This window comes from Sander vitreus, chromosome 19, assembly GCF_031162955.1.
Source record: "Sander vitreus isolate 19-12246 chromosome 19, sanVit1, whole genome shotgun sequence".
Taxonomy (NCBI): domain Eukaryota; kingdom Metazoa; phylum Chordata; class Actinopteri; order Perciformes; family Percidae; genus Sander; species Sander vitreus.
In genome coordinates this window covers 16,840,438-16,853,726 of record NC_135873.1, presented here as the reverse complement: position 1 = coordinate 16,853,726, position 13,289 = coordinate 16,840,438, and the positions used below count along the sequence as shown (strand labels likewise).

Here is a 13,289-nt window from a genome sequence, read left to right as displayed (position 1 = left end):
AAAGTTAAAAAAAAAATGGTGCGGAGGTGGAGGAGAAACTTCTCTTCTTTCTGGGGCGCGTTTAGCCCCAACAAAACGTTTATACAAAACTGACAAAATAGCTGACAAAGCCAGTGCTGCAAGTTCCATGTAGTCTACACAACATGCAGTGACTCACTTCTGCAAACGATAGACAACTAGCAAAAAAATGCAAATATGTATAACTGTTATTTATCTATTTCTACCTTGTAAGTAGTCAGGGGCGTAGCACAACATTCTGGGCCCTGTAGAAAGGCATTCTCTATGGACCCCTCCCTGCATCCACAGCTATTCATTCTAGCATCTATTTGGGCCCTGGGTACTCAGTCCTATTTCCACCTCCAGTCCAACATCCCTGTTAGTAGTGTACAATATGTCCAAGAGTTTTATTCTGGTTTCCATTGGCCTGCTGGCACTGACACTGGCTTTTTATTGATCTACTGAACATGATGTGTATATTCTACCAGTAGGCTAACTGATAGTAATTTGAATGCAAACTCCTGGTAAATATCATGTATTTCTTCTCAATGCAAGCAGTTCCCTGCAGTTTGTTATATTTAATGTTTATTTGTAATTGTATTCCATGTCGCAGTGTTCCTCTTTTCAAATATAACGACATGTAGGCTATACATGTTACTGTCGTGGACGTACTGGGCCGCAATAATATGTATTACTGAACATGGAGATTACGAGGAGACATCGAAGGCGGCACTAGCCTTGTCATTGTGTTCAGTGGGTGACTTGACCCATTTGTCTCCAGTGGTAACGTCAATGTAACTCACCGCAGATATAACTTTATTAGCTAGCACTATGCAGCTGCCTGTACAAATGTTGGACTTTTTCAGGCACCAACGCTAAAAGCGTTGGAAGAACAGATTTCTAGCTGCTCTGTTAGCTAGCTACATCAGGAGGAGCACCAAATGCACGACGCTGGTAGCAAATGCTAACCTAGCTACACTGTTAGCATCTTAGCAGCTGTTCCGTCCACTTGAAGGCATCATTGAGTCCTACGATAGTCTAACGTTAAACAGACTTAACGTTACATACAGTCTATGATACCACAGATATCAGCAAAATGACCTCAGCTTCCACTAAAGTAAGTCATTTTACACACGAACCATTGAGAAGTACGTTAACGTTAGTTTGCCGCCCTAGTTAGCCCGGTGAATAGTGTCCTATTAACGTTAACTAACGTTAATTGTTATTTATACAAACGCACGAGCCCCGGTATGTTTCCCGCTGCTGCTCGCGGGAGCAAGGAAGAATATCACTTTAGTTTTGAGAGAAGAGTTCAGGAAAGTAAGATAACGTTACTTTGGTCAGTTCTTTGGGATCCCACTTAACAACTTTTGACTTGTTATAATTGGTCATGTCTTTAATCTCATCAGTTTAAAAGTCTGTGCAGTCATAATTTACATAACGCTTCTTTATACACTGCCTATATCATGCCCCTCCGTGCCAATGAAGAGAAATGCTCCAGCATACAATAATATGCACAATACACAACGCTGAAAGCATTATATTGTGTTATATATTATATTGTGTTTGTGTGGCTTGGTCCTTTACTTTTTTTCAACATGACAGGGACTCTGTGCACAAAGCCAGCTCCATAAACACCCCCTCACCCCCATCCACGATTCATGGGTGCCGATTCGATTTGTATTGTGATTCGAGAAGTATCGTGATTCCATAGTATTGAGTATTGCGATTTCCTTTTACTTCTTTAACACAAAAAAAGTTGAATAATACACTTCTAGAGACAATATATCATGAGACATTTCTAAAAACTGAATGTTTTCTAAGAAGAATGCACATCACATGTCAGTCAGTCAGTCTGACATTTATTTCATTCGTAAAGAAGAACACAACATGGATTTTCTGCATTTTCTGCTTTTGGTCAGGAAACTACGGTGGCCGAGACGGTTCACACAAATGCAAACGCTACAACACAAATGCAAAAGCTACAATTTCAATGTTGTATCTTTTGCATTCGTGTTGTGGCTTTTGCACCACAATACAAATCACATTGGCACCCATGTATCGTGAAAGAATCAAATCAGGACAAAAGGCCCAGCCCTTCTGACTATCCCTTTAATGCCCATAGTGTCCGTATCAAAAATGGTCAACTGTCACATATGGCTGGCTGGATTGTTGAGTTGTCTACATACTTTTGGTCATATAGTGAATCTCTCAAACTGCATATTGCATTGAACATGTGATTGTGTCCACTCCCTGTTGTATGATACATACTCCAGGGAACTACATTTCCAGTTTCCCTTACTATTTGAGGGTTACATTCCTCTGTAAGCTGTCTGTCTGAGAGGGGAACTGACACCAGGGCCAGACACTGTTTCAGAGTCCAGTTTTAATGCCAAGTGTGTGTGTGTGTGTGTGTGTTCTACAGGTTGGGGAGATCTTCTCTGCAGCTGGAGCTGCCTTCACCAAACTAGGAGAGCTCACCATGCAGCTTCACCCAGTGGCAGACTCCAGTCCTGCAGGGTAACACACACACACACTCACACTCATACATATTATTGGGGAATGAGCAGTTTGCAGGTGTGGTGATGTTCCATACACACCTTTTTCATGTCAGATTTCATGTATAAAGAACCATGACCCTAACCCATGCGGATGCTCCTGTTCAGGGCTGCACAATATATATATATATATATATATATATATATATATATATATATATATATATATATATATATATTTTTTTTTTTTTTTATCATCATTGCGATATCAGCTGGCGCAATAAACACATTGTGAATGGCTGCGACACATCGCGAAAGACACTGAGCTTTTTGAGCTTAGTTGGAAGAAACTATCAGTAGAAAACTGCACTTTATAATGTAACTGTCATTATTATTTTTTTAGTGCTGCTTTTATATATACCTTAGTGGTCCCCTAATACTGTATCTGAAGTCTCTTTTATATAGACCTTAGTGGTCCCCTAATACTGTATCTGAAGTCTCTTTTATATAGAGCTTAGTGGTCCCCTAATACTGTATCTGAAGTCTCTTTTATATAGACCTTAGTGGTCCCCTAATACTGTATCTGAAGTCTCTTTTATATAGACCTTAGTGGTCCCCTAATACTGAAGGAGAGAGGGGGGGGGGGGCAAAGTGGAGAGTGGGGGTGTGGCCTTGACCAACTGCCACTTTGCTTGTTTTCAAGCCGTGATGTCTCTCTCTTTCTCATGGGTGGGCCAAATTCTCTGGCCGGGCAAAGCAGAGAAAGGGGAGGTAACCTTTCCCCTTATGATGTCATAAAGGCAGACCTGCCAACATGTACGCATTTTTTGTACTCGGCACGCATTTTGACCCTTAAGTACGCTTGTATGATTCGCTGCTCTCTAGGTACGCATTTTGTTGCATCTTTCATTTCGCCGGTTTCAGTTTCTATGCAATCTATATGACGTTGATTCTGCCACTGAGCCACAGTATGTAAGTGCTGCATTTTAACCCTCCGCCCACCTGCCCCTCCGAGCCAAATGCTTTGCACGTTTAATTCAATTCAGTGCCTCAAGCAAGCCAGGCTGGCCGGATAACTGTAGGCTTGTATGCCATGGCTGAACCGCCTCAAAAAAAGCAAGCCCCTGCCCCGGCCGCTAGCTCGTCGCTCGGCCAGTCTTGCTCAGACACCTCGCTGTAATCTGGCGGTCTCTCAGACCGCTCTCGTAAATAAGAGGCTTTTGTTTCGCCGTTGACGGTTCTTTTGTTTAAATATCACAACACATGTCCATCATAAGATTAACGGGAACCTGTGGTTAACTGTCTTTTCGGAGTTAAACTCCACAAGCGTGTCCTGCGGCTCGCTGGCCGTCACACACACACACACACACACACACACACACGTCCACAGCGCAGCAGGCAGAGGCGGGGTCTGTTCCGAGTATAATAAAGCCCCGTCTGTGTTGAGCAAAACATTACGTGAATTACTACGAACATGGACGGAATGCTGCTTTGTTGTTGTTGTATGTGGCGCTAAGGTCTAGTGACGATGCTATAAAGCCCGTTGCCGTGCTTGCGTCACTCCCTTACCCCTCCTACCAGTCCCTATGGCCACTTGGCCAGTGGGAATGCAAACGGAAAAAAAGATTTTGGGGGAGAGTAGTTCTTAGAACTGCTTAGAAGTGTACTTTTCCTCTAAAAAGTACAAGTACTATCCGGTCGGAAAGCACCAAATGAGACAGCATTTGCAGCACCTTGCAGCAGTTCCAGTTGGGCTGCTTTCTCCATGTCATACAGGCTGTGTATGCGTGAAACTACTGTCCCCCTCGACAACTTTTTAAAAAAAGAAGTAAACTTTCCATTCAGAATCTTCATCCATTTCGGCGTCTCGCCATCCACTCCAAACGTAACGTTAGCCTGCTACTCTTTGGCCGGCTCGCAAGCCCAAACAAGTGTGTGCGGCGTGCCTGTTGTTTTGTTTCCGGTCTAGCTAGATCCGGTGTGGTGTTGTAGTTTTTCTAACGTTGCTAGTTGTTGCAACAGCATGTGAAAAAAACTACAAAGTTTGCTAGGCCAAAAAGAACGTTTAACGCGATATGTTCAACAACGTTATTATCGCATATGTTCCTCATATTGTGCAGCCCTACTACTCCTGTTCTCCTGGCGTAAACACTAAAGTTCCCTAAATTTCCCTCCCATCCTCCCTCCAGCGGTCAGACCAAGAGCACGGTGAAGAGGAAGCTGTACGAAGACGGAGCTTCGCCCGCCGCCTCCGACGGCCCTAAAAAGGTCATCAAGAAAACCGTTGTTGCCGTGGCCACGCAGGGCACTCCGGCCGCCATCGCCGTGCCTACAGCTCGGGTCGGCGCGGCGTCAGGACTGCAGGGCCCCGCCTCCACCCTGAAGAAACAGAAGACTGCAGGTGAGTCGTACTCATCTCCACAACATCGCAGCATTCCAATCACTTCTTCATCAAACCTGATAATTAAACAGTACCCAAATCCAGTCAAATCCAGTTTTGGTAGTTTGTCTTAACTGTTTGTTTCTTTTTAAATGTTAAACCTTGTGTGCTCTTGCTTAAATAACCTACATTTGGTGAGAAATGTATCTCGTCAGAATATTAATTAATACTACATAGAAGCTCATGGCTCAATCTACACCCATCCATCATAACAGGTTGTTTTTTTAAGCCTTAACTCCATTTCATTTGTAAAGAATTCAGATAATATATACTAGATATATTATCTGAATTCTCTTTTTCTGTAATAACTTTAGCCTAACTGATGTTTTTATTTTCAATGTTTTACAGTGTCCACAAACAGTACTACACATTTACTTTTGTGTGTGTGTGTGTGTGTGTGTGTGTGTGTGTGTGTGTGTGTGTGTGTGTGTGTGTGTGTGTGTGTGTGTGTGTGTGTGTGTGTGTGTGTGTGTATAGACGTGACCCTCAGTGCTCTTAATGACTCAGATGTCAACAGTGATCTGGTGGACATGGAGGGACTGGGGCAAGGATCCAACTCCAAAAAACTCAACAACTTTGATCAAGGTGAAGTTCCTGAACAGCTGAGACACACACACACAGGGGTTCATTTAGGAGGGATATCGAGTAGGTTGGGCGATATGGACCAAAAATATCTCTGTATTTTTCGTAGGGATGGAAAAAAAATCAAATTGGACACAATACGTAATACATGTGGTGAAAGAATCGAATCGGGACAAAAGCATATGGTCCCTGCCCTAAGTTTTAGGCTGAATGACGATACACCATATGTATCTCGGTGTTTTCTACGTGGTGGAGTCAAAGCCACATGTGCGATGTCACAAGCACTTTTATTTAAACCCACTGTGATCAAATAAAATGCAAAGATTGGGGTTTCTTCCCTGTTTGAAAATATACAGCTGCAACACAAAGAGGATCTAAAATAAGGAGTCCATATTAAATAAAAACAGCTCAGTCTCTAAGACTGCTCCTTCAGTTGTTTTCTATAACAATAGTCACTCCTTCAGCTCGCTTTGGAGGAGGTTCTGGCAAAGCGAGACTATGTTTCCATTAACGTATTTTTATGCCAATTTGGAAGTATCCGTGATTACGTACAAATATTGCAATTAAAAATATGCCGTGTTTTCCCGACCATTATAAGACTTCGGTGCAGCAACCGAGCCGTTTGGGGCAGCAGCCGAATGAATGTAAAATTACTGCGAGCATCAAAACCAACTAAAGAACACTCAGATCTAAATACTGAGATCTAATGATTGTAGTCGGTCCCCAGTGCACTTCTTTAGCAGGTTTTGCCTTTAAGCTTTTTTGAGGGTTATTTATTTATTATCTGCTCTAGCTAACGTTTTTAGACACAGATATGGCGATAATAATGGTCCAAAATGATGTCAAATTGCAATTTCTTTTTTTTTTTATTATTGAAAAACATCACATTTTTTTGAGGGATTTACCCCTAAACCCCTTCGCCAAATATGCGCGCCAAAGACTTCCACCAACCCAGGGAACACTTTGCAGTTATATACTAATTGTTGCAGGCCTATCTGTGAGAAGGTCAGGAAGTCAGAAGGTATTGATCGACAGGCCAACACATGAGTAGTTTTGATCTTTTCATGGAATTTGTTACGTCTTAATTTAACGGAGCTGTTTGGTGTCTCTACAGATAACCTGAACCTGGACTCGAGCCTCATCATGAATCCCAGCGATCTGCCTCTGCTCTCCCGTTGACACCTTTCACTTTTCACACCCGTGGACTTGAAATGACGGACTAAACTATAAAAGTCACACCCAAGTTGTAACAAACTGGAACTGAACTGACCACCCACATCAGAGGAAATCTAGTAGTATTGAATATTGTGTCCCACGCGTTCCCACTGCTGTGAGAGTTGTTGGCACTATCAGCAACGTGTTTGGATCATTTATAAAAAAAAATTAAAAAATTAAAATATTTTTTTCTACTTGTGCTTTGAAGGAACTGACTTTATGCAGTAAGGAAGCTGTTTGAACATTCATACTTCCTGTGTTTCTTTAAAAGAAAAGCCACGAAAACAAGCACAATGCAGCAGAGAAACCTCGGCTGCGTCAACAAGATGAACGCTCCCCCCCCCCATCCACATGCACGTGTTGCTAAAGGACAGGCATTGGAAAGCAGATATGTGTCTGAACAATGAAAACAGTAATATTTGATTGTGTTTTATGTTCAATTCAGTCTTGCTACATTTTGCAGGTTAGCGAGTGCTAACACAAGTCTCTTCGGTAGGCAAGTTATTTATTTTTTTTTTTTTTTTTGGCGTCGTTGGGCAAAAACTCCTTTCAGCATATTGTAATTCAAGTGACCTGAGGCTATATTGACATTGCTACGTTTTGGTTTAAAAACGAATATCTTTCTCACTCCCCCTAAACCGGAGACATTTGGAAACACTTGTGACCCGTTTTGGTTTGGAATCTGCGGCGTGGACCTTGAGATTATTTTTCTTCTGTCTGCATATTAAAGGAATGCCAAATATTGCTTTTTTTTTTAAATGGTTTTGGAAAATAGGCTTTTTCTTCTTTCTCAGAGTCTAATAAGATCAATGCCAATCTCATGTCTGTGCTTGGATGTGCAAAGGCAGTAAGCCTAGCTTAGCATAAAGACTGGGGAATCTACCAACACCTGTAAAGCTCACTGGTTAACATGTCGTTTGTTCCTCTTCTCTGCTGCCATGTCTTAAAATGTTAACTGTTTACTGTACTTGAAGAATAACCATGTATCCACCCAATAACTATACTGTTCATAAATGCTTTTTGGAAATACTCACAGTTTCATATCAGTCCATCTTGCTGTAAAATTGAAGCTCACTCAGGTTCTTTACACAATTGATTATTGAAGTTGAAATGACGTAAGTGATGTTTGTTTCTCTTGTCAACGTTGCAAACAGTTGGCTGTTTTTGTCGTAGAATATACACGTCACCGTGTATGTTTGACATTACTGCAGAGGGAATTTCACCATTGGATTCTATTCATTTCTGTCCAATATGAAAGTGAACATGAAGACGCTTAATTATGAAGAGCGTACGTTTGGTTATCCGTCATCATGTCTGCTTTTTTGTTTTGTTTCACTGGAGAGCTCTGAGTAAAACAAAAAAATTGCATTTCCTGCAGAAAATGCATGTAAATGCTGAAAAGCTAAATTGCTAAAGCTAAACTAGATTGCTGGCATAATTGCGTAAGAAGAAGGTGAAGTGTGAATAGTTGGAAATATGGGAATGGTTTTAATTAGTATGAATTTCTTGGAAATGTTGAAATACTCCATTTTCATTTGATACATTATTATGTATCAAATGAAAATGGAGTATTTTTGTTAAAATTTGTAAGAAGGTGAAGTTGTAGCGAAATGTGGAAATAGTTAATAATAATAAGAATGTTTTATGAAAGTTTTAGTAAAAGCTGATGCTGAACTGAATTGCCAGCTTTATGTTCTCTCATAGTACACAGTCATAGTATAGTATGTCAAAAGCAGTAATAAAAATGTTAGTATAGTATATCGGAAAAAAGTGATAGTATAGTATGTTGAATAAAGTCATAAAAAGTCATAGAAGCTGGGAAAATATCTCTCTTGACACCCTGACCATCAGCGCTGGTTCCTTTCCCCTCTGCTCTTCTCCCTGTACACCAACAGCTGCACCTCCCGTCACCAGTTGGTCAAGCTCCTGAAGTTTGCTGCCGACACTAGACTCATTGGACTCATCTCTGGTGGGGCTGAGTGATTGACCACTTGGTGACTTGGTGCAGTCAGAACAACTTGGAGCTAAACGCTCTGAAGACAGTGGAGATGGTTGTGGACTTAGGAAAGACGCAACCCCAACCTGCTCCCATCACCCTGGGTGACTTCAGAATCAACACTTTGGAGTACCTCCCCGGGCTCAATCATCTCCCAGGACCTCAAGTGGTTCAGCTCCCCCATCAAAAAAGCCCAGCAGAGGATGTACTTCAAAGTTCAACCTGTCAAAGACAATGATGGTGCACTTCTACACTGCCGTCATTGATTCCAGCCTCACCTGCTCCATCACCATCTGGTACGCTGCTGCCACTGCTGAGGACAAGGGCAGATTGCAGCGTATCGTCCGCTCTGCTGTGAAGGTGATTGGCTGCAATCTAACTGTACGCCTCCAGGGCGCTGAGGCGGGCAGGAAAGATTGTAGCCGATCCCTCTCACCCCGGACACAAACTCTTTACACCGATCCCCTCTGTCAAGAAGCTGCGGTCCAACAGGACCAAAACCTACCGCCACAGAAGCTGTTTCTTCCCCTCTGCAGTCAGCCTCACCAACAATGCCCCGGACCCCCACTGACATTGAATCTATTCTGCATCCTGTCCTCTGCACAAACTATACAGTATATCCTGAACTTTGCACATCCCTCATCCATGCAGCCTTTTTTTTTTCTTTCTTAATGTTAGCTAAAGCAGCTATCATACTGTATGTTAGTTATATGTATTGTTTGTTTCTGTATGTATTTATTTGTTTATTTTATATTAATGTTTAAACACATTTTACATGTATGCACCAAACCAAAGCAAATTCCTAGTAAGTGCTGCCTGGCAATAAAAAATTTCTGATTCTGATTCTCTTAAAAAAGTGATAAAAAAGTGATAGTTTAGTATATTGAAAAAAAAAAGGTATATTAGTATAGTATAGTATGTATAAAAAGTATAGTATGTCAAAAAAGTGATAAAAGATTCATAGTATGTCAGAGTGATAAAAAAGTCATAGAATAGTATAGCGAAAAAAAGCGATAAAAAAATACGTAGTATAATATGTCTTAAAAAGTAATAAAAAAAGCCATAGTATAGTATGTCGAAAAAAACTGACAGAAAGTCATAGTATAGTATTTCGAAAACATTATAAAAAAGTCATAGTAGGTCGACAAAAAGTCATAGTATATATGTCGAAAAAAGTGATGAAAAAACATAGTATAGTATGTCGAAAAAATTGAAAAAAGTCATAGTATAGTATGTCGAAAAAAAGTGATAAAAAAAGTCATAGTATAGTATGTCGAAAAAAATTACAAAAAGTCATAGTATATATGTCGAAAAAAGTGATGAAAAAACATAGTATAGTATGTCCAAAAAAATACTGAAAAGCCATAGTGTTTAATGTCGAGAAAAGCGATGAAAAAGTCATAGAATAGTATGTGGAAAATAATGAAAAAGCCATAGTATAGTATGTTGAAAAAAGTGAAAAAAAGTCATAGTATAGTATGTCGGAAAAAAACGCCATAATATAGTACGTTAAAAAAGGGTATGTCGAGAAAAAGCTATAGTATAGTATGTCGACAAAAATGAAAAAAAACCCATAGTATGGTATGTAAAGAATGTGAAAAAAGCCTTAGTGTAGTATGTCTACTAAGTGATAAAAAATACATAGTATAGTATATCGAAAAAATTATAAAAAAGAACATAGTATATAGTATGATGAAAAAATTGATTAATAAGCCATAGTATAGTATGTCAAAAAAGTGATAAACAAGCCATAATATAGTACGTTCAAAAAGGGCTCAAAAAGCCATAGTATAGTATGTCGAAAAAAAGTCATAGTATAGTGTGTCGAAAAAAAGTCATAGTATAGTGTGTCGAAAAAAAGTCATAGTATAGTGTGTCGAAAAGAATGACAAAAAAGTCATAGTATAGTATATCGAAAAAAAAGTCATAGTATAGTGTGTCGAAAAAAAGTCATAGTATAGTGTGTCGAAAAGAATGACAAAAAAGTCATAGTATAATGTGTCGAAAAAAAAAGCCATAGTATAGTATATCGAAAAAAAGTCATAGTATAGTATTTCGAAAAAAAATCATAGTATAGTATGTTGAAAAGAATGACAAAAAAGTCATAGTATAGTATGTCGGGAAAAAAAGACATAATATAGTGAGTTGAAAAAGGGCACAAAATGCCATAAAAAAGTGATAAAAAAGTCATAGTATAGTATGTAGAAAAATGTGATAAAAAATACATAGTATAGTATCTCTAAAAAAGTGATGAAAAAGCCATAGTATAGTATGTCGAAAAAACTGACAGAAAGTCATAGTATAATCAATGTAAATGCAACCCAGCATCACATACCCACATGTTCTGGTCTTGCTCAAAGCTGGACCACTACTGGACTTCTACCTTTAACACAATATCAGGCTTCTTGGGACAATCAATCTCACCATGCCCTGTACCTGGGTTATTTGGTATTACACCTGAGTCTAGCCATCCATAAGGCACAATCTGATAGCATTGCGTTTCATACTCTCGTCGCTAGACGGCTGATTTTGATGAAATGGAAAGACAGCAAACCCCCAACATTTACACACTGGATCAAAGAAGCCCTTTATTTTCTCAAACTTGAAAGAATGAAATACTCTTTGAAAGGATCAGCAAATACGTACAATAATATATGGGGACCTTTCTTAGATTATGTTAGGGAACAAATCACATTACCTGACTCACAGTAGAATGAGACATGCTTTATATTTGATTTATGTATTTTTCATTTGTGGATATGTATGGAAGTTCCGTAATGTATGAGGCAGTAGTGTTACCCATACTGTAGCGATGGTTTTGTAGACAGTGGTCACTCCCTTTCCTTCGTGTGTGATTATCCTTTTTCTCTCCTTGGTTTTTTAATTTTTTTTTATTGTATTAGTGTTTGTTAGTGGTGTCAATACATTCAATGTAAGAATGTCTCTTGAAATGAACAACCTGTCATGTCCATGTTGAATTGCAATAATGATAATAAATAAAATAAACCAAAAAAAAATAGTATATGTCGAAGAAAAGTCATAGTATAGTATGTCAAAAAAAGTGATAAAAAGCCATAATATAGTACGTTGAAAAAGGGCACAAAAAGTCATAGTGTAGTATGTCGAAAAAAACTGACTGAAAGTCATAGTATAGTAAGTCGAAAAAAGTGATAAAAAGCCATAGTATAGCTTGACGAAAAAAAAGCCATGATACATTACGTTGAAAAAAGGCATAAAAAGCCATAATATAGTATGTCGAAAAAAAAGTGATAAAAAAGCCATAGTATGGGATGTTGAAAATGCCATTGCAAAGTTTGTCCAAACATTTTTTAAAAGCCATAGTATATAATGTCGTGAAAAGCGATGAAAAAGACATAGAATAAAATGTGTAAAATAATGAAAAAGCCATAGTATATAATGTCGTGAAAAGCGATGAAAAAGACATAGAATAGTATGTGTAAAATAATGAAAAAGCCATGGTATATAATGTCGTGAAAAGCGATAAAAAAGACATAGAATAAAATGTGTAAAATAATGAAAAAGCCATAGTATATAATGTCGTGAAAAGCGATGAAAAAGTCATAGAATAGTATGTGTAAAATAATGAAAAAGCCATAGTATATAATGTCGTGAAAAGCGATGAAAAAACATAGAATAGTATGTGTAAAAATAATGAAAAAAAGCCATAGTATATAATGTCGTGAAAAAATGTCGTGAAAACGATAAAAAAGACATAGAATAAAATGTGTAAAATAATGAAAAAGCCATAGTATATAATGTCGTGAAAAAGCGATGAAAAAACATAGAATAGTATGTGTAAAAATAATGAAAAAAGCCATAGTATATAATGTCGTGAAAAGCGATGAAAAAGACATAGAATAAAATGTGTAAAATAATGAAAAAGCCATAGTATATAATGTCGTGAAAAGCGATAAAAAAGACATAGAATAAAATGTGTAAAATAATGAAAAAGCCATAGTATATAATGTCGTGAAAAGCGATGAAAAAGTCATAGAATAGAATAGAACAGTGCAGAATACAACTTAAGCAGCAGCAGTGAATTGTAATTGTCCGTGTGCAGGGAGACCTGTCACTTAGAGCCGTTCATTTGTCGGACAGCATCTTGGTAGAAGCTGTTCCTCAGTCTAGTGGATGTTGCCCGGATGCTACGCAGTCTTCTGCCTGAGGGGACAAGGTGGAGTCTCTCAAGATGCAGGCATCCTTGTCCTTCCTATCTGCTGTTGTAGATCTCTGAGATAGGTGTTAAGCTGCAGCTCTGGTAGAGCCAGTCTTGCAGAAATCTAGAATCATCTCTTTAGTTTTGCTGATGTTAATGACGAGATTGTTCTCCTTAAACCACATAATAAAAAAAAGCCTTAGTATAGTATGTCGAAAAAAGGGATAAAAAGCCATAGTATAGTATGTTGGGAAAAAGTGTAAAAAAAAATAGTATAGTAATGTCGAAAAAAGTGATAAAAAGTCACAGTATAGTTTGTTGTAAAAAGTCATAGTATAGTTTGTCAAAAAAGTGTTAAAAAAAGTCATAGTATAACGCAAATGT

The 13,289-nt window shown here is 38.6% G+C and overlaps 1 protein-coding gene across 1 annotated transcript; it reads left to right on the top strand.

Moving 5' to 3' along the window:
* The first annotated feature begins 726 nt into the window (after window positions 1-726).
* LOC144534003 (BPTF-associated chromatin complex component 1) lies at window positions 727-7,761 on the top strand. Its single transcript, XM_078275597.1, has 5 exons — window positions 727-1,114; window positions 2,423-2,517; window positions 4,685-4,896; window positions 5,413-5,520; window positions 6,632-7,761. Exons 1-5 carry the CDS (start codon window positions 1,094-1,096, stop codon window positions 6,694-6,696), a joined length of 501 nt encoding a protein of 166 aa, XP_078131723.1. The 5' UTR covers window positions 727-1,093; the 3' UTR covers window positions 6,697-7,761.
* Window positions 7,762-13,289: the final 5,528 nt, after the last annotated feature.